Here is a 26,843-nt window from a genome sequence, read left to right as displayed (position 1 = left end):
ATGACCATGACTACTATGCCAGAAAGCCTCAACAGCCCCGTGTCGGGCAAGGCTGTCTTTATGGAGTTTGGGCCGCCCAGCCAGCAAATGTCTCCTTCTCCCATGTCCCACGGACACTATTCCATGCACTGTTTACATTCTGCCGGCCACTCGCAACCCGACAGCTCCTACAGCACGGCCTCATCCTTCTCCAGACCGCTGGGCTACCCCTATGTCAACTCCGTCAGCAGCCACTCGTCTAATCCCTACATCAGTTCAGTGCAATCCTATCCCAACAGCTCCAGCCTGACTCAGACCCGGTTAGAGGAGACAGGTATGTGCACTTGGCTTTCCACAGGGAGGAAGGGGAGGGGAGGAGGTGTGAGGAAAGAGAGAGAGAGAGAGGAGAGAGAGGGAGAGGGAGGGGGGAGGGCGGGAGAGAGCAAGAGAGGTTTCGGGTATCAGTCTATGCATCCATATCCTATCAAAGAAAAAAATTTAAAACTCATAACCATCAAGAAAAGAATAAATCCAGCGTTCGTCCTCCCGAAATGGCTGTGTCTCTGGGCGGCTCCGTGTGCTGAGCACACAATGCCCCTCTGGAAAACAGAAACCCAGATGTGCACGTATTAGTCTTGGTAATTATTTATTGCGTAGCGCTATAAACAATGTATGCAATTAAGGGTAATTAAACCTAAACTGCAGCCTGTAAAAATAGCAAACTTTCCCTGAGAAGGAGCCCAAGCTTCTGAAATAGCCCCCCAGCCTTTGTTAGAGGAACTTGATCTCGGGTTTTCTTTCCCCCCTTTTTTTCCCACTTGCTCTACTTCTGCCCCCACCTTATTGCTGCCTCTGCTCTTCTCTTTGCTCATTATTAATTATCGTTGTGATTAGCACCAGCAACACCATCATCATCATCATTATTATTAATGATTGCCCCTCTTCTTTGCTATTATTCCAGGAGCAGACTCGGAGAAAAGCACCGTGGTAGAAGGAGGGGAAGTTCGTTTCAATGGGAAGGGGAAAAAAATTCGCAAACCCAGGACTATTTATTCCAGTTTGCAGTTGCAGGCTTTGAACAGGAGATTCCAGCAAACTCAGTACCTAGCTCTGCCGGAAAGAGCGGAGCTCGCAGCCTCCCTGGGACTCACGCAGACACAGGTACAAGAGAGAACCCTCCTCTCCTACCACTCACACGAACTTCTTTTCATTCCCCTTCGCTTTGGGTTGCTTTTTCCCCCGCCTCCCATGTACACATATATATATAGAATAGAACGTATTTAATGCCATATTATATCTGTCTTTCTGACTGCCCTCGATCCTCTTTTACCAGTGATCCTCTGTCGTACGTTGATTCCTGGGCACTCTGATCACTGAAGCAGTAGGATTTCCTCGCTGGGTTTTGTTTTGGGGGCTCTGGGGCCGCACGTGCCCGAACAACTGGAACAATAGAGACGAGACGGGTTCTAATCCCTTCTATGGCTTTGAAGTGCGTTGCTAATCACTCAGTCTTTTGGCACCACGACGCTGCCACCCTTCTTTTCTTCCTAGTTCTCCTCCTCCTCCTCTCTCACTTTGTTGGTGGGAGTGGGGGCACTTTCCTCCTCACCCCGAGGGCACAATCACCTTTCACACGATCCTACCAGGGGAACAGCATAACTTTGTTTAGCCACATTTTAGATTTTCTCCGAGAGACACAGCAAGCTTTCTTTCTCTCAGCGGCTCTGTCATTTAGAGATATTCTTGGTTTTGAATGTCCCGGGCCGGTATTTGGAGCAGGGTGGAGGGGGGGGGAGCAAACAAACACAAAAGCAATGATTGGTTTGAGCCCAGAGAAATGTCAAACGTAACACCATCTTCTCAGCCAACTCACCCGAGGGCAGAGAAAGCTGTGAGAAGAGAACGACGTGACTCGAAATAAATTTCCTAAAACAGTTTCTTGAGTTTCCACATTTTTGTTTTTATTTTTTTATTTTCTAAATGATTGCTTTAATTGGAATCGGAATTGGACATGGGTTCTCACAATCAGATAGTGGACAAATCATGGAAAAGTCTGTGAGATTAATTCTTGTCTCTGACTCAGGCGGGAAAAATGCCTCTTGTTCTTTTTACTATTTATCTCGCTTTCTCCCCTTCCGACCTTCCTCAACAACCTGGCCCCCAACACATGCACACACCATCCTTGCTCTTTTAAAATCTTTTCTCTCTCCCTTGGAAAAAAAAAAGCTGTTCGCTCTCCCCAGTGACTGGGATTCCCAGCCGCGCCCCCTGGGCCCAGTGAGTGTTCGCTCTGTGCTTCCTCTTTTGCGCTACTTAACCCCATGGATTGGTCACTGGCTTCATCATTAAAATTTAATGCCAAGGGATTATTAAGTTCGGGCAATCGCCTGGTTAGAAGCGTCATTGCCTTCTGAGTTCAATCACTTTCCTAGGCCGGGTTTTTCTCTCTACACTCCCCCTTTCCCTTCGCTTCTTTCTCTCCATCCTCCCTGTCATAAATCTCCCTTCAGCACAGTTTTACCCACACTCCCGCCCCAAGTCACCTCTGTGATGTTTGGTTTTGCAGGTTAAAATCTGGTTCCAGAACAAGCGGTCCAAATTCAAGAAACTGATGAAGCAGGGAGGGGCTGCCCTTGAAAGCAGTGCCCTGGCGAACGGCCGGGCTCTGTCCGCCAGCTCGCCTCCAGTCCCTCCGGGCTGGAACACCAGCAGCTCCTCCAGTAAGAGCTCCACTGGCAACGCGGGCACCTACATCCCGAGCTACACATCGTGGTACCCCTCAGCCCATCAAGAAGCTATGCAGCAACCTCAGCTCATGTGATTTACAAAAACAAACCAACCCAGCTTCCTTCCTGCCGCCTCTCCCCATCCAGTACCCGGGTCCCCACTTGTCTCCCCAGCCCAGCCCTGTCCAGCCCACCCCCGGTTGACACGCACTATGGGTCCAGAGGAGAAGAAGGGAGAGCCAAGGAAAAGGAAACATAAAGGATGCAAACCACCGCCGCCGCCGCCAACCACCATTGCTAACTAAGCACTGGTCTCCAGACAGACCAGAGAGTGCACTGGACCCCTTCAGACCAGGGAGAGTCTTCGGTTGGATGGCGCCCCAAATTCTGGCGTGCCGCAAACAAGGGCAGATGTGATGCGGGGTTGTTTCCCAAGTGCTGACAGCTGAGAAAGCTGCCTCTGAGTTCTGTTAGATCACCCGGAGGACAGCCTGGGAGCAGGGAGACAATTCGACCCTCAGCTTTGTGGGGCGATCAGAAAACAAAACAATGTTTGTAGAAACACGCTCTTTTCTGTCCTGTCTGTCTCCTCGTCTTCTTTCTCTCTGTCTCTGTGCCCTGATCAAATATAGATCATTTCATTTGTTCTCCCTACCTTTACAGCCTCTTTGATAGCAAGGAGAGCACGGAAGGGGAGTACCCCTTCCCCCCTCAATTTTCCCCTCCTTGTAATAGTTTGGAAAAAAATTGGGACATTCTCCTGTGCCCTGCCTATCCATATGTGTAGATTGCTGGGGTGGGATGGGAGGAAAGGGAGGGGAAGGGATTTTATTTATTGACAAATTGACTTAAACTACCACTATCCGAGTGCTAGACACTTGGTGAATATATTTGGCTTGCAAAGTGCACTGTTTGAAAGCACCGTTTAATCGAAAAAGGAAAAAAAAATTAATGAGGATGTGATTTTTAACTTTTACAATAACTTTTATACTTTGGTGATATGGAGAGGTTGGGTCCGAATGATCTGCGTTTTTTCACATACTCAATGTTATTTAAAAGAGAGAGAGAAAAGAAAATGAAAATAAGCCAACACAATTTCATTCATCCTCTGACTAGTTGATAGTTCCGGGTGAAAAAATTTGAAAAAAATTTAATTCCCCTAGGTTGTGTGAGTGTGTGTGTGCGAGAGAGTGTATGGGGGTGGGGAGAGGGGGGGAGAGAGAGAGAGAGAGAGAGAGAGAGAGAGAGAGAGAGAGAAGAGAGAAAGAGACAGAGTTGCTTAGTTTTAGTGGAAAAGAAGAGAGAGGAGAGATGAAATGAAATTAATGAAATTATTACAATGGGCTTCGAATTAAGACAGTGCAGCTTTAAAAATGATCTCCAGAGGCTTTGCCACAGAAAAATGCCAATCAAAAATCTACTTGCACTTACGCCAGTGCAGGATCTAATCGCTGTACATATTATTATTAATTATTATTATTATTATTATTGTTCTGTAAACATGTTGCACAAATTTAGCCTTTTTTGTTCTGTTTTGTGTGGCTGTAAAACATGATGCTTTGTGAAATGGGAATCTTGACATTTTACTTGTGAAATTTGGAAAATGTGATCAATTGAAATCAACTGTGTTTAGTGTTCTATATGTCAAAGTTTAGTTTTATATTGAGAATGTTAACTTATTGCTTTGTATCTGGAAAAAAAACTTTGTAAATAAGTTATAAAGTTTCTTTGAGACAGTAAAATTATGGTTTCGAAAAAGAGCTGATGCCCTGTGTGCTGTGTATAGGAGTGAATTGGGGGCTAGAGCAAGAGGAGCAGGGCAGAGGATCCGAGACCGGCAATCTGCGAGTCAGGCAAATTCAGGTGCTGTCTATGGTCCAATTCGGGTTGGCCCTTGACCTCTTTCTACTACTTCTCAGAGACCAAGAGCCAGGCAGCCCCTTGGGAACACATGTGGACTGACAGAAACCGGACCTTACAGGAGGATGGATGTCAGAAAAGAACTTTTGGGACAAGGTGTAATGCTAAGTTTGGCCACGGACCTGCTGATGTCTGGCGACCTCAATGCTTATAAGCTGAGTGAGTCGATTGTCTATCCATCCCAAGCCTAACTTGCCCAATTCTATGGCCTCCTCTAATTCCCCTGAGATCATCTGGGCACCAGACCCAACTAATTGGACTGGGTGCTCACCCCACCCAAGGGGAAAAGGGAATCGTCTTGCCTCCCACTCCAGACTAGCTCTCAGCCCCGGAAATGTCCTGGCTCTTCTGGGTTCCTCAGTTCCCTCTTTTTGCATCAGATTTTCTTTCCCAACATTTGTTCTCCTTTCTTATAGCGACTTCCTCTAATTCTCCCTTACCCCCGCTTAAAAGGCAGAGGAAGGAGGGAATGGGCCTGGGGAGAGAGCACGAGCTAATTGAAAGGAAATTCAGAGAAGGAACAGGTGCTTCGGAGAAGAGTTGAAGTCGGGAGTGGAAAGTATAAGTTCAAAGGCAGAAGGGACGGGCAATTCAAGACAGCTGCTGGGTCAATAGATTGTCTTGGGTTTTAGGAGTGTCCCTTCTCTAAGTCACTATGTTTGAGGACTGGGAGAAAGGGCAGGTAACGAAATACTTCCCTTCATTCACTGGGTTGACAGATTCTGACTCCCGTCCCGGGGCAGAGAGCTCTCGGATCTGGTTCCAGCCAAACACTCGGAGAATGAAAGTAGGGGGCGCGAAAGTCTGTCTACAAGTTTCCCTTTCCAATATTCAGCGAGTGCTTATTGAGCACCTACTGTATACCCAGTTAGTGTTTTGTGTGTGTGTGTGTGTGTGTGTGTGTGTGTGTGTGTGTGGAGAGAGAGAGAGAGAGAGAGAGAGAGAGAGAGAGAGAGAGAGAGAGAGAGAAGGGGGTGGGAGCAGTCTCCCATTTCCCGGTAGAGGGTGAAGGAAGCAGCCGGGGCTTTCACACCCGGGACAGCTTGGGCGAAGGCCACTTATTCGCAAAGCCTTGTCTGATTTAAGCACTTCTGAAAGCTTGTTTAGTTCACGGATTGCCAAGCTCTCCCTGGGCCTTAGTATTTCGCCAATGAGTGGGGTGTGTCCGAGTGCCCGAGCAGGGAAGCTGGTCAGTGCCTAACCAGGAGAATGACATTTCTGTAAACAGTTTGGAAATGTTTTCTCCTGCTTATTGGAACTGAAATGTGATTTGAAATCTCCACCGGGAGGTAGGGGAGGTGGAAGGAGGGGTCTTCAGCACAGGAAGCTTTGGGTTAAAGGACTTTGTAAATGATTATTTTGTAGAGTGGATTCTTTTAGATACCCGCTCTCTCCCCTCTTTAAAAAAAGCAGGATTTAGAGTGTATGCGCCTCTGAGATGGTTTGACGCATAGCCTGCTTGTGTGGGCCGTCGGGGGCTGACTCTGGAAACTCAATGGGTCAAGACAGGAAACTCCGCCGCCTGCTTCCCTTAGTCTCAGCCTTCCCATTCTACACAGCCCCCCGCCCCAGCAGACTCATTTGTCTCTCCAGCTCCCAAAGCCATCCATCTAGACTTTCGGACCAAAATGGGGAAGACTCCAACTAGACTAAGCCAGACCCGAACTCTCACCTCATCCCGCTTCCCTGACCCCCCCCCCCCCCCGCATAACACTCGTGAGCAGCCTACAAAGTCCAGGCCTCTTCAGAGGTTGCAGCTGGTCGCGACCCTAGCCTGGGCTCTGAGTCTTGACCTGCGACTCAGAGTCCGTCCACTGGACCATGGGCTTGGTCTGGGGGTGGGGAGCGCTGGGGCAGCTGGTTTTGATTCCGGTGGCTAGATTTCGGTCTGGTTCTGCAAATACAGCCTCTGCCGGGGGTGGGGATGGGGGTGGGAAGGTGGGAGCGTGGGGGGGAGGGGGCAGGGGGAATTTCCGGTGGGTGGTTGGAAGGAAAGTGGTGATAAATGGCATTGATTTTTTGTTGTGACACGCACCCATTTTTCAATTCATGATGATGAATGATCAAATGATCTGGGCCCATTCGACGCCTTTCCAGAAAGGCACAAATGTGGAATGAGAGCATATAGGGATGGGAAAACGATGGACTTTCATTTGGGCACCTGGAAGATATTTCCGGGAAGTAGCTATCCTGGCCTCTCCAGGATGCCCAGAAAGTTTTGACCCAGGATCATTAAAAGAAAAATGGGAAAGCAGCAAAAAAAAAAACTCCACACTACAATCCACCTCCAGACCCCGAATTCATCCCGCTTCCTATTTCTGAATGAGTATAAATGGTTTTGCTAGGTCAGAGATATCTAGGCATTTGGTCTTAGTGGAGTTCACTCAAACTTGGGTTTCTCCAGTGAGACGTGACTCATTTGTTATTGGTTAGGTTAGTGACAGAAGAAGATCACATATCCTACTCTTTCCAGAAACAGTAATTGGGGCCCAAAGTCTTGAGCCATTGGCAGAATCTGTTTGGTCAAGCAGATTTTAATACTTTGAGATATTAGCTTATACTAATTTAATAATGTCTTGCTAACAGTTCAAATAGAGAAATTATTAGTTTTATCTCAACGAAGGCGGTCTTTAGTTAGGCTCTATTATAATTATAAGCGGTTGTACTTTTAAAAATGTTAATCTCAATATAGGCCTAATTAATGCTGCCTTGTTACTGACAAGTAGTTCATCAAATATCTGATTCAAAGATTTTCATAATGAGTATATTAATTAAACTATGAATAATCTAAAGGTGGTTATATTTAAACAATACCTCATTACAATGATTAAATACTGATTTCGAATATTATGTCTTAACAATTGTCACTTAGAAAACACAACCTTTCCTTATGTATGAGTCTGTAATGGCAAAATGCAATTTTGGGATTTTTTTCTTGTTCAAAAAATGTGAACCTCATTTTAAAACACTTCTGAAATAGGTTACACACAGCTTAATGATTATCAAAATGACTCTTTTCTGCAAAAAAAGACCCCAAAGTGCGCCTACAGCTGCAAACCCGAGAGGGTCAGCATCATTTCACTGTATTCTCTTCTTGATTACAAGCCGAGCCCATCAAACACAACATAATTACAGTAATTTCAGGTTTATTTATTCTAATGCAGTTTCCCCATCTCTCTGGTAATTATGAGCAATTTTTTCGCCCAGGGAATCTTTTTGCATTAACAAAAGAGATAACGCACTGAAAGCCAAATTTGCTGTGCATTGAGAAAAGGAAAAAAAATAATAAAATAGGTTCGAGCTGCCATCTCTGCAATTCTCCTATATTGGAGCTAGGCAAATTGCTTGCAGGTGTATGGAGCAGGACTGTCAATGGGAAGGGGCTTCCAAATTAGCAAATGCACAATGTTGAAGTAATGAAGACAGACTTAGCAAAATTGCCAAACAACAGATACCTCTTTAATATCTTCTCTCTCTCTCTCTCTCTCTCTCTCTCTCTCTCTCTCTCTCTCTCTCTCTCTCTCTCTCTCTCACACACACACACACACACACACACACACACACACATACACACTCGCACCCACAAGACCATAAAGGGGAAAACACCCCAATATACACCAATACTCTGCCCCCCCATTCTCTGATTTAGTTTTCTTCAGCCATGAGTAACTGAGAGTGTTGGACATGTCATTCTACTTGCAGAACTACACAAACCCTTAAATCTGGAAAAATATCTATAAATATAAAATGGGAAACGGCTTAAAATGTTATTGACTTTCTTAATTGATTAACATTATCTCTTCCCTTCCCCTTTAAATCTGAATCAGATCTGACTCAAATTGCTCGTCACAATTCCACCTTTCCTGTTTCCACTAATTTTAGAAGCCATGTAAAGTTTAACATCTTTAAACTACAAATCTATACGTACAGGTTTTTTTTTTTAAAAAATTAATTAGACACCATTTCAGTAGATTGAATTCAAACTCTCAAAACAAAAAAAATGATTTGTGGTTTAATGAAAATGTGTGTGTGTGTGTGTGTGTGTGTGTGTGTGTGTGTGTGTGTGTGTGTGTGTGTTGTAAAAGGAAGATAAATCCCATAACCTTGGATGATAATTGAAAATATAAATTGTGAGGAAAAAAGACAGCTATGTCCATAGCTTCAAGTTTTCTTTTCCAATTAACCATCTCCAAGAACATCTCCCGGGTTTGCCTCCCTCCCCCCTTTTAAAACTACTGTGAGAATAATATCTCACTTACTAGCTCTGTACCAATGCCTAGGACGAAAATCCTATCTCTAAACTGATGAAAACTTTTCTTTCATCATATAGGTATGTATGCATACCTATATGAACATGAATATATGTATGTATGTATACAAAGATACAAACACACTCTCATATAGTATACAATAGTATACAATTTTAGATTCACTCCACAGTCACACTTCCATCCTTTACATAAAAATCCTACAGAAAGCAGGTTTATAACAGACATATCACCTAGAATCTAAACATCTCTCCAAAGCTCTAAAGGGTGAACACCCCTAGCAGAGGATGCATCTCCCCCCCACTTCCATCCCCCCCCCAACCCTTCCTTCATACCCTGAATCTTCAGGGATTAACACTTCCTGAAACATCTTTTAAAAAAAGGAAAAAAAATAATCCTGACATAGCTGACAAGAAGTTTTGATGGAAGAATTAGCTGGTGCATACATAATCACTCCCCCACCCTCCTACTCCCAGAGCGGGGAAATGTATCGACAGAGCGCATTCATCCAACCCTCAGAAAAATGAAACTGGTTTCCACCCTTACCTTCTTCACAGTCTCAATTTCAGTTAATCTGGACACACTCTTTGAAACAACAAATCAAAGGGGTCGAATACGGCTTTTGGCTATGAAAGTTATGGGAGAGAGAAGGGGGGGAGCAAAACATAAAAACCAAACAAACCGAAACAAAACAAAAACAGAAAAAGAAAAAAAAACAAGGCACAATAATCCTATCCTGGGAGTGCAAATGTGGAATGAGATTCCCCCGAGACGAGCCTGCCTCTGAACGCCCGCAGCCTTTTGCAGCGCTGCTCCTGCAGAATATGACTGAAATTTTCGGCTATATAGCCTCTGTCTTTATAGCTGATGAAAAAAATTGCAGATTATTAGCATAAATGTTTACTCTTCATTACGCTGATGACATTGTGCACTCGAGATCTTGGTAATCTTTGGGAAAATTATGAGTAATTTTTAAAAATTTTAAAGCAGCAGCAGTTACCATGCAATTCAGGCTAATTCTGCGTAGGCTCCGAACGGATATAATTATCGAGGAGTCAAGATGTTATGCTAAAAACTATGCATTGATATTCCCATTTATTATGTACATACAACTTTGACAATGTTGATGCTTGAAATAGCAGGAAATTGTCTTGCGCAAAAATTACAGTCCATATTAGGACATCTGAAATTGCGAAGAATTATATAGTAATTGCAGGCTTTCAGATGGGAGAGCCAGAATGCTCAAACTAGTGCAAATGTGGATAAAATTACAGATCAGAGCAAAAATTAGGGAAAAAGGGGGTCTGGGATTTTTCAAGTTGGCTATAGGATTCCGGAAGTGTCTAATGCCACATGATTGCTACAGCTTTAGGGGAGACATTCATGCCTCAAATAGCTCCTTTGCCAGAGCTGCTTTAATTGAATTTCTTGTTCTTTTTCTTTTAATAGGGGCAAATGAGTAAATTGCCCACCCATGGCAAATTTTCACCGTCCTCTCTGCAAATGTGCCAGGGAGAGCATCCTTTCGCGTTCTCTTGCTCAGGTTAACTGGAAAGGGCTGAATCCCCAGCCTGAACAAGCTAACCGAGCAGGGAAAATTAATTAGCCCCTATCTCCTCCCGCCACCTCCCCCTCCTCTTTTTCTTCCCCAACTCCCCCACCCCCACCATTCTGACTCTACTCTTCTTTTTCCTTCTCCACCTCCCGCCCCTTCTCCCTCCACCCCCGCCCCTGGGATCTTTGAAAGAGGCCACCAGAGACTAAACTTCTCTGCCTTCCTCTTTTTCGCTGCACATCCCCAAGTCCTTCAGCCATCACCCCTGGGGAACGGGACAGCACCAACTCGAGGGGGCGGAGGACCGGGGCGGGGGTGGGGGGAGTGGGTTGGCACGCGAGCGAGCGGCTGGCTAGAAAGGTGGGAGGAGGGCGGAGAGGTGTAACTGGACTTAGGGAGGGTGGATCACTGAGGAGAGAGTCCAGGGAGACTGGAAGCTTCCTGACCTTGGGGAATGGACCCTAGGCAACCCTTAGGAACTTCTTCCAGCCAAGTCACCTAGCCAAATTTCAACGCGGAGTGTGTGTATGTGTGTGTGTGTCTGTGAGAGTGTGTGGATCTCTCCGTGTCTAATTCTGCAGATCGCACATCCCACCCCACAATCGCCGCCCTATCCCATCTCTTCGGTTCTGCCTCTTTCTGTAGAGCGCACCCGGAGTTGTGTGTGTGCGGGCGGTGGCCCTAAGGCGCTGTGTGACTTTAAGAAGCTCGGGCACTAGGGGCAGAGAGGGGTGGGGCTGGGGGCTGCTGTCGCTGCTCTGGCACTGAGGAAATTTGGCTGAGGCTTCTCCTGGAGGAGACGTATTACACACGGCTAGCTGCGCCCCGAGACTTTGCTCCTACAGAGGGGCTCGGGTGCTCTGTGTGTTTGTGTTTGTGTGTGTGTGTGTGTGTGTGAAAGGGGGGTTCCATTGTTTAGGAGGTGGTGATTTTCACACACCTAGTTTGTTGTATCCTATTGGATAAGAAAAGGAAATGGGGAGATCAGATGAAAAGAGTCTGGAGAGAGCGAATGGCGAAGCCAGGCCAACTGGGAGAGAGAGAAGAGAAAAGGAAAGAAGGCAGTGAGCATCCATACACATATACATACGGGCGCGTCGTTTTATTTATCTTTTAAATTTTGCATCTTCCGGGAAAGAGAGTCCTGGAGTAAGGAATAAATGCAAACCGAATTCTCTCCAAGCATCGTCCCATGTCCCTCTAGAATTGATTCAAACCTCCCCTTTCAGTCAGAAACTCTCTTCCCGACTCTCCCCAGTCACTTTCTAAGATCCCTCGTCTAGATCACCTTCAACTCGCTTTTGCTTTCCTCCTCCCCTCCCTTCGAGTTTTGCCTCTTCTTCCAACCTCTTTCCCAATAATTCCCCCAGATTTTCCTGACTCGGAATAGGGACGGCGATGCAGACTGCAAGCTTTCAGTATAACTCCCTCTAAAAGTGCAAGAGGTACTGGAAAATTCACCCGGGAGTCATGCTAATAACTATAGTACAATAGAGTATTTACATTTGGGGGGGGGTCTGTTTTGAAGCAGACCTTCCTATTTTTTTTTTTATTTTGGGATTCCAAGTGATGCTTCCAGGAAATGGCCGTTCTACTATTTGTTAAACTCTCTCTCTCTCTCTCTCTCTCTCTCTCTCTCTCTCTCTCTCTCTCTCTCTCTCTCTCTCTCTTTCTCTCTCCCCTCATTTCTCCGCCTTTCTCCCTCTCTCTCCATCCCACCTTCTCCCCTCCCCCAGCCTCAGGGCGGAATTTAACATCTTGCAATGTGGCAATGCCGCCTGGGTGCTTCCGGAGGGTGGAAGGGAGGTGGTACTACCACTTCTTAAGACACAGAATTCTCTCAGGCTCCTACCCCAAACTTAGGGTGTGGCGGAGGTCTTTCTTCCCCAAACTCCCTTCTTTCGCCTCTCCTCTTATCACTCCATCCATTGACAAGTTTCTTGACTTGCCCCTATGTCCCATAAGTACTCAAATTCCTAGGTTTGGATTTAGCTAGAGAGGCGGGGTGGAGAAGGGAAAGAAATCTCCTTAACACTGGATAGATTCCGTGGAAAGGCTGTTGTTTTGCTTTGCTTTACGATATAATCCTGGGCTGTGCCTTCAAGGCCAAAACCTGGTCAGTACAGAGGAGTAGAAAAATAGGTGTCGATTCCTTCTTTAGTAACTTTGAGGGTGTAGGGAAGAAGCTGCTCTTAGCACTAGAGGACGAGTTGTCAAATTTAGGGGAATCTGCTATTTTTTTCTGACCTTTATTTCACTTCGAAATCTCCTCCCTTGGGTTTTGCGGCTCCTCGAACTCCGGAGCCGGAAGGACACTTGGTGAACTCCCCCTGCCCCATGGGCCCTGGGGCCTGCTTCTCCCTCTGTCCCTGGGCTCTCTCCCGTGGCTGGAGCACGGCTGAGAAAGAGCTCCTACCTAGAGCTGGGGGGTCAACTACGCTCAAGTCTCCTTGGTTTAAAACATTCACAGGTTCCCCCCCCCCCCCCCCGCCTTATTAAACTCCTAGTCCACCCCTCTCTGAATTTGCCCCAGAAGTCTCGGAAATCGTTACACACAGGCGGATATTCCCAATTTTCACAAGTAATCCTAAAAGAAAGGCAGAAGGGAAGCTTCCTAAACAGTCCCACATTTCAATCTCGGCTGATTAGTCTGGGGTTTTCTTCTCTCCATCCCCCCCACCCCCAACCCGCTATTCTGCCCCCTTGTGCAAACTAGTGGGGAATGCGGAGGGGCAAGGAACCGGCGGGCAATTTCTAGGCATTTGTTGGCATTTCAAACGTTTGGCTCTTTCCAAAGAGTTTGCAAACGGTACCCGAGGGTGGATGGTGGGGGGGGGGGGCGGTTGGAGATTGGGGGCGGGGGTGAGGGTGGATCCTTTTATCTGCCACGAAGAGGGCGAAACATCAAGCAGCAAAACATTAGTATTAACGTTTTGCCCAAGTTGGAGGAATCCTCCGGCAGGGGAATAATGCTCAGATTGTGAACAGAGCAATCCAGAGTCTTGTCTTTACCAGCCCCCCCCCCCTTTCCTTACTCCGACCCTCCCCCCCGCCCCCTTGCTTCCCAGCGCTTGTCACATCCTGTCTCTGGGCTGATATTTCACGTGCGCAAATTGAAGGGGATTACAATGAAGATTTATGTGTTTTATGAACGCGGCTGGTTTCCCAGTGGATGGAGCCGAGTTCACTGCTTCCCATTTCCATTTTTCATCGGCACATTTGGGAGAGCCGTTCATCACCAGGGGGGAGGGGATGTCTGCGCGGCGGGCTGATCACAGGGCTCTGTGTCTTGGAGAGAGCAGCAACTTGTGAGAAATGCTTCCAAGTGACTTGCCTTGGGCTGTGCTGGAGCCTCCCGCTCGTTCCCCTCCCACTGCCGTCTTTGTTTCTCTCCTCTCCTTCAGCCCGACATTCTTCCAACTCCAGCAGCTCTCTCGCTCCCCCCAGCGCGCCTCCCGCTCTCCCCCTGCCCCCCATCACTAGCCTTTACTTCTAATCCCATGCCTTTCCCCTCTCTCACCTCCCTTCCTCACTTCCCTCTCTGCTTCTTCCCTTTACCTTCAAGGTTTCCTCTCAATAGTAACTCCCAAACCTCTGAACCCCACCCCGCGTTCCTTCCACTCTAGTTTCTGTTCCTTCTGTTCCTCTTTCCTTTTTTTCCCCCGAGTGACTCTCCCCCTCCACCCTTGAGAGCTGCCCCTCCTCCCTCTGTGGGTCTCCCTCTCCCGCCCTTAGCTCTTCTCTCCCAGGGAATGGGCGGGGGCGGCAAGAGGCTGAGCTGTAGCCCGACCCGACCTCGGCTGCCAGGTTCGGTGACTCCGGCTTGTCTGTGGGGCCTGAGCCCACCCCGGAGCTGGGGCCGCCCGCCCGCCCGCCCTCCCGGCTCCTAGGCTCTGCTCATGCCAAGGCCTGCTACGTGATTCCAACTTGGGCTGACATTCCCTGCCCCGGGCGCTCCGGCTTAGGCCTCTTAATCATCTTGTCTGCAGCAGATCCTCAACACCAGCCAATTTACTACCACGTCTCTCTGCTTCTGGTTTCGTGATCAGGGGGGTGAAGTGGGGGTAGGGGTGGGGGAAGGAGAGGAGGGCATTCAATCACTGGAGAAAAAACGTAGCAAGAACCTGACGGTCCAGGATCCCAGGGCCATGGAATTCTGGAGCCCGGAAGGGTGGGGAACTGAGCGCGGGAAGGATCGAGGTACTCAAGTTCTCGCCTGGGAAAGCCAGACTGAAATTTTGAGGGGAAGCTATCTGAGGGCCATGAACCCTTTAAACTCGAGTTGTTGTTAGACCCTACTCGCCACGACAGTCCCCAGATCTGCAGATGAACAATAAAAACGCAATCTTAGAAAATAAAGAAGTGTGGGTACTTAAAGATTTAGTGACCAAAAAAACCAGAGGTGCTGGATCTCCTTAAAATCCAGACTGTGTTTTCTATTCCTTTCTGCTCACTTCTACCTGTCAAAGCTTACCAGATCTTTCCCCAAACTCTCAGTTTATCAGCTCTGGCAAGAGCAATCAGCAAGAAAAGGAATAAAAATCTGATGATAATGCCCCTCTTGGTCATGGCCTTGGGCCTCTGGTCAAGGGAGCAGATTTTTTTTTCTTAGCAGTAGATTAATCCTTTTCTTGTTAAGCTTGTTACCCTTATGAATGGTGAGTGACATTTTGGAGGCTGCCTCAATTGGAAAACAAAAAGGGACAGAGAGTGTGGAGAACTCAGTGCCTCTGCTATTACTGCTTGAAGTACCCTCAGGAAAGTCGAGTCCCCCCCCCCCTCCCAATTTATTTATTTTTCCTCAAATAGGAAAAGTAGTGGTTTGGGAGATGTATCCTAAAGGCCTTTTGGCTTTACAATCTATGATCTTTCTGCACAAGAAATATTTGGGATCCCTCAAATTCACAATTTCTGGGACAATATTACAAATTTGCATTTTCCCCTGAAATTCCCTCCTATTTCATAGAATTAGGATTAGGGTTATTAGGTTTTTCAGACATGTAAGAAATCCTTAGATTACTGGACCTAGGGAGACAAAAGGAAGTGATGTGTAAACCCCAGAATCCATCCCCCCAAAGGCATTGAAGCAATAAACTTCCCTTTTATACACAGTAGTTTCTGTTGGGTGCAGAGGTGTCAAAAATAAAGGCAAATGAATGTACCTGTATGTATTAGCTAGGAAGGTAAGTGAAGAACCTTTCTATGTTACAAAGAGTGAGCTGCAAGCGAGCTACTCCAATAAACTTTGTATGTGTGCGTGTTCCATTCCTGTGCCCGAGTCCAACAGCATTCCAATGCAGCTGAGTGTGTTTGCGTGTGAATGTGACTCCACTCAGGGGTCCAGGCCAAACAAAGCACAAGCTTCTCTGCCCTCAAGGCAAGTGAGGAACCCGGGAGCCCGGGCTAGGGCAGGTGGAAACAGAATTGGGCTGATTCGAGGATGAGTGGAGGACAGAACTGGAACTGGAACCGGTCAGTTCCCTTAATCAACTACCGAGGCTTACGGCTGCGGCCGCGGAGGCCGGAGGCCTGGGCTGTAACAACAAACAGCAACAACACCGGCAGCACCAGCAACAACTACAGCAACACCAGTTACACAGGGGTGGGGTGACGTGGGCGGCGGGAGACTGTCCGGGGCTAGAAGTCGGTGGCGCCAGCTCGCGGAAGGGGAGGGAGGGAGGGGCGGGGCCGAGTCTGGGAGCCAGAGCGTGAGCTGAGTGATTCATAGGGCCGAGGCCGCGGTCGCCCCCATCCTCCAGGCAAACTGAGCCAGTTGTTCTGCCACAATGGGAGATCGTGAACTTAGACTGCTGTGGCTCCACCGAGAAACCAAAGGCCGCCTTTGAATTTTTCCCAAATCCTCATCTCTTTCCCCTCATTCGGGGGGGGAAAGCTTAATTCCAGCTGATAGTAAAACTTGCAACCTGCAGTTGCGGGTAAAGTAGCCCCCTCCAATGGGACAATACCAAAGAGGAGTCTGGGCGCAGCAGGAACGGCTGCCAGTGCTAGGGGGACCAAGGAAGTCCATTTTTGACCTTGGTTGCTGATGTCTAAAGGACCACAGGCTTGCAACTCAGGTCTCAATCGCGATGTCCAAGAAAATACGGTGCGAGTACAATGAAAACAATAATTTATTTAAATAATCTCTTCATATTGTAAAATCGACATTAAGAGTATGTTGTTTTCATAATAAATAACTCAAAAATACCTTTCCTTTAAAGAACAAAGACCTTGGGTTTAAAATAAAACAAAAACGAAATCAGTAGCTTAATTTAACTGAGAGAAGGAAACTTGTCGAGGGGAAATTTTTTAAAAAATGCGAGGGGGGGGGGAAGGGGGAAATGAGACTACTCCTAACCCGAAATTCTTACAGTTGGTTCACCAAAAAGTCTGAAAGTTGATTTTTTTTTTTTTTACAAATAAATCAAGGTAGGGGGAGGGAAATCTGCACGAACACCTTTATTTACAAACTTTGTGTATGTGTGTGTTTTTCCAGGATAATAATCCTGAATTGAGTTTAAAAAAGATAATTTAAACACTTTTTTGCAATGTCCACATATAAAAAAATCATTTTTTTAACATCAAAATGAGGTCATCCGCAAAGGCACCTAAACTTTTAAAAAAATAAAAATAAAAAAACTCCACTGGTGATGGATGAGTAGGAGGAGGAAGAGTGGAGATCTCCTATGCTTTTCCCTAGAGAGCTAAGGGGATGAGGGCCAGGAACACACACCACAGCAAAAAAGAAAAAAAAAAGTCGGCGAGGACAACGTGAGGAAAGAGGGTAAATTGAGGAAGGAAAAGAATGGAATTGGGCCCATAGTGAGGTTTAAAACCGAGGATTCTTTTTTGCTCGCACGAGTGTGTGTATGTCGAGGGTGGGGGTGGGAGTGAGGAGGAATGAGAAAAGGTTGAGGCAGAACCGGAGGCTGAGACTGACCCTGGAAAAGAGCAACGCAATTCAGTGTGAACCCTTGGGGAGAGGGAGGAATGGCAAAGCTGGGAAGGAGGGAGGAAAGCGTCACTCTTCAGGACTTTGTTCTTAGCCTCGGGGAGAAGAAGTTCTCTGACCTCTCAGGACCGGGGTGGAGGGGGGGGGGGGGGAGACAGTAGAGTGGAGAGTTATTGATAAGTCAGGGCTTGAAAGAGAGCTTGAGGAGAAGAAACCTGACCTGAAATGTGGCCCAAGCTCCTACCTCCTTGGGTACCGGACTAAGCAAAGTTCCTTTACCACCTATCACACAGAAAAACCCACAGGGCAAAAAAACCTCCTAACTTTACAAATGCATCGGACAGTTGGACGGAAATGGTTATCAAAGCACCAAAGTCTGTTCCTAAGAGAAGCAGGGGCTTTGCCGTGTGCCACTCCTCTTTACTCAGGGAGAGAAAGGCTCTGGGACTGGGGTCTGGGGTGGCAGAGGAATTAGGGAGAAATATGGCAGCAGCCACTGTGGGGAGTGTCTCTCTCTCTCTCTCTCTCTCTCTCTCTCTCTCTCTCTCTCTCTCTCCCCAGTCTCTTCCAAAGTTAGAATATCGTCCCTGCGCTCACTGCTGAGCTGCTGCTGTTGTGGTGATGATGATGGTGGGGATGATGATGGTGATGGGGCTGCGGGGGCTGAGGATGCTGCAAAAGCGGTGCACTGGCCTGGAGGTGGGAAGCCGAACTGGAAGCCTGGTGGTACCACGGATAGTTGCCTAGAAAAGCTGAAGTACCGCTGCTGGGACTGGAGCCTGAGCTACCTCCACCTCCACTACCGCTACCTCCACTGCCTCCTCCTCCACTGCTCATCCGCTGGTGAGGGCTGAAATCCCAGGTAGTTGGTGCTGAGACTGGAGGTGATGCGCAAGGAGGAGAGGCACTGCTCCCCGGATGCTGGTCTGATGGAATCTCTCCACTTTTCCACATCTTTTTGAATTTAGAACGGCGATTCTGGAACCAGATCTTGACCTTTGTGGAAAAGAAAAACTGGTCAAGTTATGTACGGCAGAGTCAGAGCAAGAAAAGCAAACAATAAGACAGGAGAGAGAGATTGAGAGATTGAGATAGTAGATCTCCAGACTGGAAGGCCTGAGGAGAGGGTCACTTTGATGACCTCAATCAGCTCATAAAATGAATTTCAGTTTATTTTTTTTATCATTTGGGATAAATTTTTAGAAAGAGTGAATATTTATTGAAATCATGTATAACAGAAGGGAATATATAGTATAGGATCAGGGACTAAATAAAAGTCAGTCACTAAGTACCAATCAATTGTTACAACTCTTAATCAGGAGGACATTATCCTTGTGATAACAGTTAAATCCCATCCCTTTTCTCCCATAGGTCAATGCCCTTATTTCAAACACTAAGGGTCTGTCACTTTTAATTTCATATACTGAATTGTGAGTCAGCAGGCCTTTTTAGAGAACGTGCACATAATACCTATATTTGGGTGGGTGGATGGATGGATAATCATTACAATGAGAACTGCTGCCCTTGGGCTAACTGCAGGCTTGGAAAAGCTCCAGCAGACAAAAACCCATGTTCGGGGGCAGGAAAAGCTGGGGAGCCCCTTACCTGAGTCTGTGTGAGGCCTAAAGAGGCGGCCAGTTCGGCTCTTTCGGGCAGTGCCAAGTACTGAGTCTTTTGGAATCGCCTCTGAAGAGCTGCTAACTGAAAACTGGAATAAATGGTGCGAGGTTTCCTCACTTTCTTTGGCTTCCCGTTCACTATTCTTATTTCGGGCTCGCATTCTTCCTTTTCTGCAACGAAAGGGGGACAATAAGAATGAGAACAATGAAGGAACCCGCCAAACAAGAACTGCGACGCCGGTTGGTGCCCCATCCCACTGTCTCTTGCAGCGAAGTGGTCAGAGAATTCCCGGGCGGAGAAACTTCGCCCAGCTTTCTTTTCAGGGATCGATGGTTGGGAGTGAATTAGGTCCCTTCTACCTTTCCCCAAAACTTTCTTTTCTTTGTTTGAGGCAGGGGCTAGAGGGACGGGGGAAAAAAGCAAAGGAAACGTGTTACAGAACTAGAAACTCAAGAAAAGAGAAAAATTCCACAACTGCATTCATTGCATGCGTTAACTCTCCCTTCCTTAAAAATTTTTCATTCTCTTGCCAACTTCTTAAAAATCCTCTTCGGCCAAGGAACTGTTTTCTGAAAACAGTTTTGGAACTGAAGAAGGGGGGAAAGTGGGAAGCTAGGGAATGGGGTCGGTGGGGTGGGGGAACAGAGATGGAGAAGGGATGATCTCCACAAACTTCAGGACTAGGGCAGAGAACCCTTTGCCCCCCAAACTTCCCCCACCCCACAAGAAACAAGAAAGATCAGCACCGATTAGTCGGGCGAGAATTACCCATACCGGGCTCGTTGTTGGCCGGAGAGGAGCTGGTTCCGTAGGGCCCGTAGGAGCTGTACGCCGCGGTGTAGCCCAGGTCGTAGCCCGCTTTGGCAGAGTAGGGGACGGTGTTGAGGCCGCTGGCGTGGTACTGGTAGGAGCCCATCTGCGCGTAGGGGGACCCTCCTCCTCCGCCGCCGCCGCCGCCGCCGCTGCCCCCCGCCCCGTGCTGCTGGTTGGTGTAGTAGCTGCTGTCCGTGGCGGTGGACACGGGCAGGGTGGGGGACTCCTGGGGCTTGTGCAGGCTGGTGCCGCCGCCGCCGCCGCTGCCGCCGTGCTGGTGGTGGTGCTGGTGGTAGCTGCTGGAGGCAGTGATCTGGTTCGAGTGCATATCAGCCACCAGACTGTCAAAGACTCCGGTCATCCTGCCCCGGGACGGGACGGAGCGGGCGGTGGGGCCCCCGGGAGGACCAGGCGGGCGGCTCCTCAGTCTCTCTCCCTCTCCCCTCGGGCAACCAGAGCAATTACGGGGAAGGGGGTGGGGGAGAAGGAAAACAAGAAATGTGGCAATTATCTAGGAACCCCTCCTCCTCCTCCTCCTCTCCTCCTCTTCTGGGCGGGGGAGGCGATCAGTGGGGACCACTCGGGACCACTGCCTCTGCGGCTGCTGCCCGGCGCATCCTCTAGCCCACCATGCTCTCCTCCTTTGCCAGCACTGGGCACGGGCGGGGGAGGAGAGCTGGGGGGAGGGGCGGCGGGGGCAGCGGTGGCAGGCTCCGGGAGGCAGGAGCAGGTGAGCGGTCAGGAGCAGCTTTACGATTGTCTGAGGAGCTGGCTCCTGCCGGGCGGGCATTTAACACTTGTCACGTGAGGGCGGGCGACGTCACCTAGCAACAGCCAATCGCTAGCCCGGCCCCGCCGAAGTCTCCGGGCTCCTTAGAACGCCCAGACAGGAGGCGGGTGTCACATGGCGTGTGCTGTGGCTGCGGCAGCCGCCGCTGTTCCAAGGCCGAGGCTCGGGGAGCAAGGATGAAAGAGGAGGGGGTGGGGGGCAGGGGAGGAAGGCCTGGCAGCGCAGGGTGGAGGGAGAGGGCGGCCCGGAGGAGGGGAGAGGGCTATGGCCTATTGCCCCAATGAAGAAAAAACTTTCCACTTCCCCTCTTTTGTTTATTATAAATTACTTGAAGTAAATCCTAGGTCAGATCTTATCTCTTTTTTTCAAACATATTAAGCACAATAAAGAAGGTGTTGAGAGCTGGGTAAACTCTGCTTCTTTGCTCCTTTCCTCGAAACCTCTGGCACTTAGACTCGTGAGCACATCCAGTTATTCTGAATTATCTATAAACCAGGTATAATAATACCTGCCACCTGTACCAACCATTATAGCGATATCTGGAAGTTTAATTAGTGTATTTAAGGTGGTTTTTTGGGGTTGTTGGGTTGCTTGAAAGAAAAGCTATATAAATACAAAGGTATTCTTGTTAATCATACATTCGAAAACCACTTTTCCTTGTTCTTACCTGACACACCTAGGCTTTGGGGAATAGAATGTATATGTAGCCTTATTAGAAGCATTTGATGGGTAATTAACCACACCAAATAGTGATAGTGGGATTTTTTTTCCCCACTTGTGTGGGAAGTTGGATTACACGACCTGTAGGTTCCGCTCCAAATATGACTTCTATAAAAAAGGTGAATTAATTTATTTTTAAGTTATGGAGTCATGTTTCCTTCTGAAACTGCTGAAGTCTGGTTGAATTTTCAACGCGAATTCACTGGAAAGGTTTACCATGTACGTTGGCTGCTCTTTGCTTCCTATACTTTTAGGAACTTTAGGACACGTTTGCATCTACTTTTCCATTGTCTTTCCCCTCTTCTCCAGCGCCCCTCCTCCCCCCAACACACACACACACACACACACACACACACACACACACACACACACACACAGACTACAGTAGCGACTTCCTTAAAAAAATAACAAAACTCCTCCAAGTCAACAACGAAGCCTGGATTGAACTGGGAGGAAAAAATACACTTCGTGAATACTGGGTAATGGGGTGGAGGGAGGGGTGGTAGATGGTTCAGGTTGTTTTTTTGATCTTGCCTCATAGCGCCACCTAGTGGAAGTGGAGCCATGCTTCAGTGAGTACCCAGGTAGAGGTAGACAGTTTAATCATCCCTAGGCGCCAGGCTCTCAAACCCCCCAGCTGAACAAAATAGTAATTAAAAGCCACAAAATTGTGCTAGCGCTCACAGTCTGAAGATCCCCAAACCCAAATGCATAACTGTGTCGTCGAATGAACTTGTTGTAACAACAACGTCCTGGAGAACAAGTTGATACTCTGAAAAAATATTACCCCTAGTCTTCTTCCCCAGGGGGAAAGAAAGCAAATGTACAATTAAAATCTGAACATTCGGCGTTAATGCCATACAAAGGCTCGCCGTCAGGGCAACAATGAGAGAGGAGGGAATTTCACCTTCAAATACAGCCCGGACCTGCTTTGTAGCTACCTTTTTAACCAAGCAAGAACTCTGGAAAATCTTGAATTCTCGCACCACATTCTCCATTGAAATGCTTTTTTATGGGACTTCCAGTCCTCTGATAGGCCTCTGAAAGGAAAACAGCTACAGGTCCAAGGTGTGTGTGTGTGCTAGAGAGAAGAGCAGAGACAAAGAAGCAAGTAAGCTAGCTGAGACTGGAAGGAAGAGTCACACTGACAAGTCAAGTATTGAAGCAATTGTCTGGGTAATTTCAGTCCAAACCTACTTCCCTAATATCCGGAAAATTGAGGCAAAAGTAGTTTCAAACTTAAAAAAAATTGCATCTAGATAATTGTTTCCATTTTCTAGAAAGCCAGAAAGAAAGTCTACAGGAGTTAACTGAGAATTAATTTCCTTTCCTAGTACAGAATTGGGCAATGCTTTTCCCCTCAATTCATTCTTCCAATATGGGGGGAGAGAGAGAGAGAGAGAGAGAGAGAGAGAGAGAGAGAGAGAGAGAGAGAGAGAGAGAGAGAGAGAGAGAGAGAATTGAAAGTACAACCTTCAACTACTGAAGCTTAGAGGGCTCAGAGTTAAGGATTCTTTTTTTTTTTCTGAGTCAAGTTCGGGATTGATCCAAAGGAGTCGAATTGAGAAAGAATGAATGAAGAGGAAGAGTGGAAGGGTGTCCATGCAGTTTTTTACGGAACTGAAGAGCAGCAGTCATTCTTCCTGGGGAGAGGGAGAGAAGGAACGTTCAGAAAATTTCTCCTTGAAGCCTTCCCAAGCTATTAGCTTGCTCTCTTTGCCTACTGCAAGAGCTCTTTGTCTGATCTCTCATTTGTTCCCTCTGTTCTTGCAGGGTTCCTCACCTCTATCTCCCCTATCCCCAGAAAGGCAAACTCCTTAGGGACAATTGGCTTTATACTCCCTGAGTTTAATCATATGATTTCTTAGTGTAGAAAATTACCCCTTCGAAGCCATCGCAAACAGCTCGCCATCTCCAGTTTTCCGAAAAGTTGAGTGACTTGCTCGTGGCCATACTACTAATGGATTTCAGAAACAGAATTTTACCCCAGGTGTCTCTGAGTCTAAGTCGACGACGCACTATATTTACCACCTATTACCTTCTCCTGCTTTGTACACAGAAGGTGCTTAATAAATAGTTTACTCTTAGATTGTTGTTTGCTTTGTTTTTGTTTACTTTTTTTCAGTGGGTTTTGCCCCATCCCCCTTCTCTTCTGCACTCCATTGGAGTGCTGAAAATTTCTCTTTTCTTCAATACAATGTCGGTAATTATAATCCTCCATATTTAATGTTGACCGGCACATAGAGCGTCTTTTGTTTTGTTACGGGGAAAGTTGTGATCTTCACGACTACTCAATGAAGCAGGCATGATGCCAAGTTTCCTATTCCCATTATATTGATGAGACTCAGAGTTTAAGGGACTTGCTCACAATCACACAGCTAATAGGTGGCCAAGTCTGAAATAAGATTCAGATCCTCTTGCTTTAGGTTCGCTATTCTTGCCATTACCCCACGCAGTCTTTTAAAGATGCTTATTAGAAGGCCAATATCCCAGGAGGGATTATGCCTTAAACCGTTAGTAGATAACATCTCAGCGGAGATTAGTTGACAGCTAGCCTTTCGGGAATGGGACCTGAGGTAGGCGCCTAGAGTTAAGGGACTTCCAAAGGAGGGTGTGGATGTTAGGGCTTCAAAGACAACTTTGCGGCTGCTTCTGTTTTGCCTGAGGGTGACGGTGGTTCTGCAAATTCTGCTCTTCTTTCCCCAAGTCATTGTGTTATGCATTTTTACCCAAAGGGACCTTGAGTGCCTTGATTTTTTTATAGACTCCATCTGGAATTCCAAAAGATTTTTCTCTCCTTCCCTACCTCCCTACCCCTCTTGTTCTTCTTTGCTTCCTTTTCCTCCCTCTCTTCTTTTATTCCTCTCTCCCTTTTCTTTCTCTTTCTTCCTTTCTTTCCTCACTTTCCTCCTTTTCCTTTTCCTTTCTCTTTCTCTTTCTTTTCCTTTTTTCCTTTTTTCTCTAGACATGCCCCCCCCCCCCCCCCCAATCAAGAAATCAGTGCTGGGTGGCCTTCCTGCACAGCTGCTAGTCTGGTTGAGTCACTTCAGTTCACTTCTTAGGATGACAGGTTCATCTATTTAGAGGACCTTTCTTCAGCTGAGAAAAATGTGGCTCACAGAATTGAAGTTACTTATCCCAAATCTCACTATAGGAAATGGTGAAATCAAGGTTTGAACTTAGATCTTCTGATTTCAAAGACAACTTTTTTTCTTTAAAATATTTAATATATTTTTATTTTTACATCACCTTTATTTTTCAATATATCTATCCTCCCCCTCTGGAGAGGTACTCCTTATAACAGTCAAATAAATAAATATAAACAGCCCTCCCCCCAAAAAAAGAACAGAGCAGAAAAATTAACCAACATATCAGCCAAATCAGATCTTAAATATGGCATTTCACATTCAAAATCTTTTCTATATTTTCTTTGGGGGTCAAACCTGATTATTGTGATTTCAAAATATTCAACTTCTATTTTGTCAAGATTGTTTTTTCCATTTGCATTGTGTAATCATTTGTTTTCCTGCTTATTTGCCTTATGTGTTGTCCCATATTTCTCTGTATTTTTACATTTATTTTTTCTTACACCACAGTTATATTCCATTACACTCCTCTGCCAAATGAATGAGGATCTCTTCCCCCCCCTTCTTTGCTATTACAAAAAAATGAGCCTATGAAATATTCTGATCCATATGGGACCTTCCCTTTTATGATTCATCTCCTTAAAGTATATATTGAGTATTGAAATTTCTGGGTGAAAAGGTTTGAATATTAGTATGTTTTTATAGTATGTTTTATAGGATGATTGGGTCAGTTCAAATACTAACATTCTTTCAACTATAAAGTGATACCTCTAACAAAGTTATTAAACCCCTATTATCTGTGAGGCTTGATGCTAGGTTCTAGGGAAACAAAGACGGAAGGAAATAGACCAAACCCTCAAGGAGTTTGGGAGAAGGGGGGGATAATTTACATATGTATGTATGTATGTATGTATAATTCAAAGTATTTTCAGATACTTGAGTTCATGAGTCACATGAGGACCCTTTCAAAGGATATAAAGTTGACCTGCTGTCTTTTTTGTAAGTTCCTTTTCCCCTTTTCATTTTTATTCATTTTTTTCTGTTAGCTGATTTTTTTTTCTGTAGCTCAGCAATATTTCCATTAGATTCCTTCTACGAGTTTTCTGCAAAAAAAAAAAAAATCCAAATTACAAGCAACAACTTACCCTCTAGATTCCATGATACTGGGTGACCCTTTATGACTTCATTTCTTTTTGGCTTTCTATCTTGGTCCCCTCCCCCCTTGCTTTTTTTTTTTTCCTGCTTAGACCCTACTTCAGCTACAATCAGACTGGTGCATTTGAAAAATTACATCCTTTGAAGAAAACAGTCTGTGCTCCCAGTGTCAATTCTGTAGAAAAGCATCTGTGACCAACCACAACTTAGGACTAAAGAATGCCAGGGAAAAGGGCAGCTTTCTAGAGAGGTGACCACGTGGCTGGGGAGGAGGAGGGAGGAGAGCTCTTGGAGAAGAGATCAGTACTCAGAAAATCTCTCCTGAATTACATACCTGAACTGTCAGTTCCTACTCTGTCTTCCATGGACCACTTTTAATTATGGGGAGGGAGAGTAGAGAGAGCTACTTACCCTATTGCACTCATTATTTTTAACTTAAGATTATCAGATTTATGATTGGTTAGGGTATTGGAGGTCATCTTCTGAACCTCCACATTTTACAGATGAAGAAACTGAGGTTCAAAGATGTTGAGTGACTTGCCTAAGGTTACACAGGTAACAGGGTAGGGATTCAAATCTAGGTCTTTTGATGTCAAATCAGTGAGTCACTTTATCTCCTACTTTTTGAAAGAAAATATGGAATTCTGCTTCTTTTTCATGCCTCCATAACTGACCTCAATATAATCCTTTCAACCTAATTTTTAGACCCTCCCTCACTAACACCAAAGCTCATTGGCACTTCTCTATCTCAGAAATTTCGGTGCTAAACCGTCTGGATCCATTTGGATTTATAAGCAAACTGAACTGTGAGAATCTTTGATTTTAAGTAGTTTACTCCATTATTTCTCCTCTCTCTCTCTCTCTCTCTCTCTCTCTCTCTCTCTCTCTCTCTCTCGGTTAAGTGACTTTCCCAGGGGTCACACAACTAGAAAATGTAGGAAGTCAAATTTGAACTCAAGCCTCCTGACTTCAGGACTTAATCTACTGGGTCACCTAGTTGCCTCAAAATTTTTTGATCAAGGGGCAGCTAGGTGGCACAGTGGATAGAGCACTGGCCCTGGAGTCAGGAGTATCTAAGTTCAAACTCAGCCTCAGACGCTTAATAATTACCTAGCTGTGTGACCTTGGGCAAGCCACTTAACCCCATTGCCTTGCAAAAAACCTAACGTATATGTGTGTGTGTGTGTGTGTGTGTGTGTGTGTGTGTTTGTGTGTGTGTGTTTGTGTGTGTGTGTGTGTGTGTGTAATTTGATCAAAAC

The 26,843-nt window shown here is 46.4% G+C and overlaps 2 protein-coding genes across 3 annotated transcripts; one reads left to right on the top strand and one right to left on the bottom strand.

The window, feature by feature from the left end:
• On the top strand, positions 1-2,800 carry DLX1 (distal-less homeobox 1). Of its 2 annotated transcripts, XM_074236449.1 has the most exons (3): positions 1-313; positions 941-1,140; positions 2,546-2,800. In XM_074236449.1, exons 1-3 carry the CDS (start codon positions 1-3, stop codon positions 2,798-2,800), a joined length of 768 nt encoding a protein of 255 aa, XP_074092550.1. The 2 variants fall into 2 exon arrangements, with proteins under 2 accessions (XP_074092550.1, XP_074092560.1); XM_074236459.1 differs by lacking the exon at positions 941-1,140 and having other exon boundaries at positions 2,546-2,550.
• A 14,985-nt stretch (positions 2,801-17,785) lies between these two features.
• On the bottom strand, positions 17,786-20,194 carry DLX2 (distal-less homeobox 2). Its single transcript, XM_074236435.1, has 3 exons — positions 19,795-20,194; positions 19,006-19,190; positions 17,786-18,396 (listed from the first exon to the last, which is right to left on the bottom strand). Exons 1-3 carry the CDS (start codon positions 20,192-20,194, stop codon positions 17,974-17,976), a joined length of 1,008 nt encoding a protein of 335 aa, XP_074092536.1. The 3' UTR covers positions 17,786-17,973.
• Between the last annotated feature and the right edge of the window lie 6,649 nt (positions 20,195-26,843).

This window comes from Macrotis lagotis, chromosome 1 (assembly GCF_037893015.1).
Source record: "Macrotis lagotis isolate mMagLag1 chromosome 1, bilby.v1.9.chrom.fasta, whole genome shotgun sequence".
Lineage (NCBI taxonomy): Eukaryota > Metazoa > Chordata > Mammalia > Peramelemorphia > Peramelidae > Macrotis > Macrotis lagotis.
The sequence above is the reverse complement of the archived record's forward strand: the minus strand, read 5'-3'. Positions and strand labels throughout refer to the sequence as shown.

Coding starts and splice junctions, on each gene's coding strand:
- DLX1 (XM_074236449.1), top strand. CDS start 1: ATGACCATGACTACTATGCCAGAAAGCCTCAACAGCCCCGTGTCGGGC. Junction 314..940: donor GACCCGGTTAGAGGAGACAG/GTATGTGCACTT, acceptor CTATTATTCCAG/GAGCAGACTCGGAGAAAAGC. Junction 1,141..2,545: donor TGGGACTCACGCAGACACAG/GTACAAGAGAGA, acceptor TTGGTTTTGCAG/GTTAAAATCTGGTTCCAGAA.
- DLX2 (XM_074236435.1), bottom strand. CDS start 20,194: ATGACCGGAGTCTTTGACAGTCTGGTGGCTGATATGCACTCGAACCAG. Junction 19,191..19,794: donor TCCGGCCAACAACGAGCCCG/GTATGGGTAATT, acceptor CTTTCGTTGCAG/AAAAGGAAGAATGCGAGCCC. Junction 18,397..19,005: donor TAGGCCTCACACAGACTCAG/GTAAGGGGCTCC, acceptor TTTTCCACAAAG/GTCAAGATCTGGTTCCAGAA.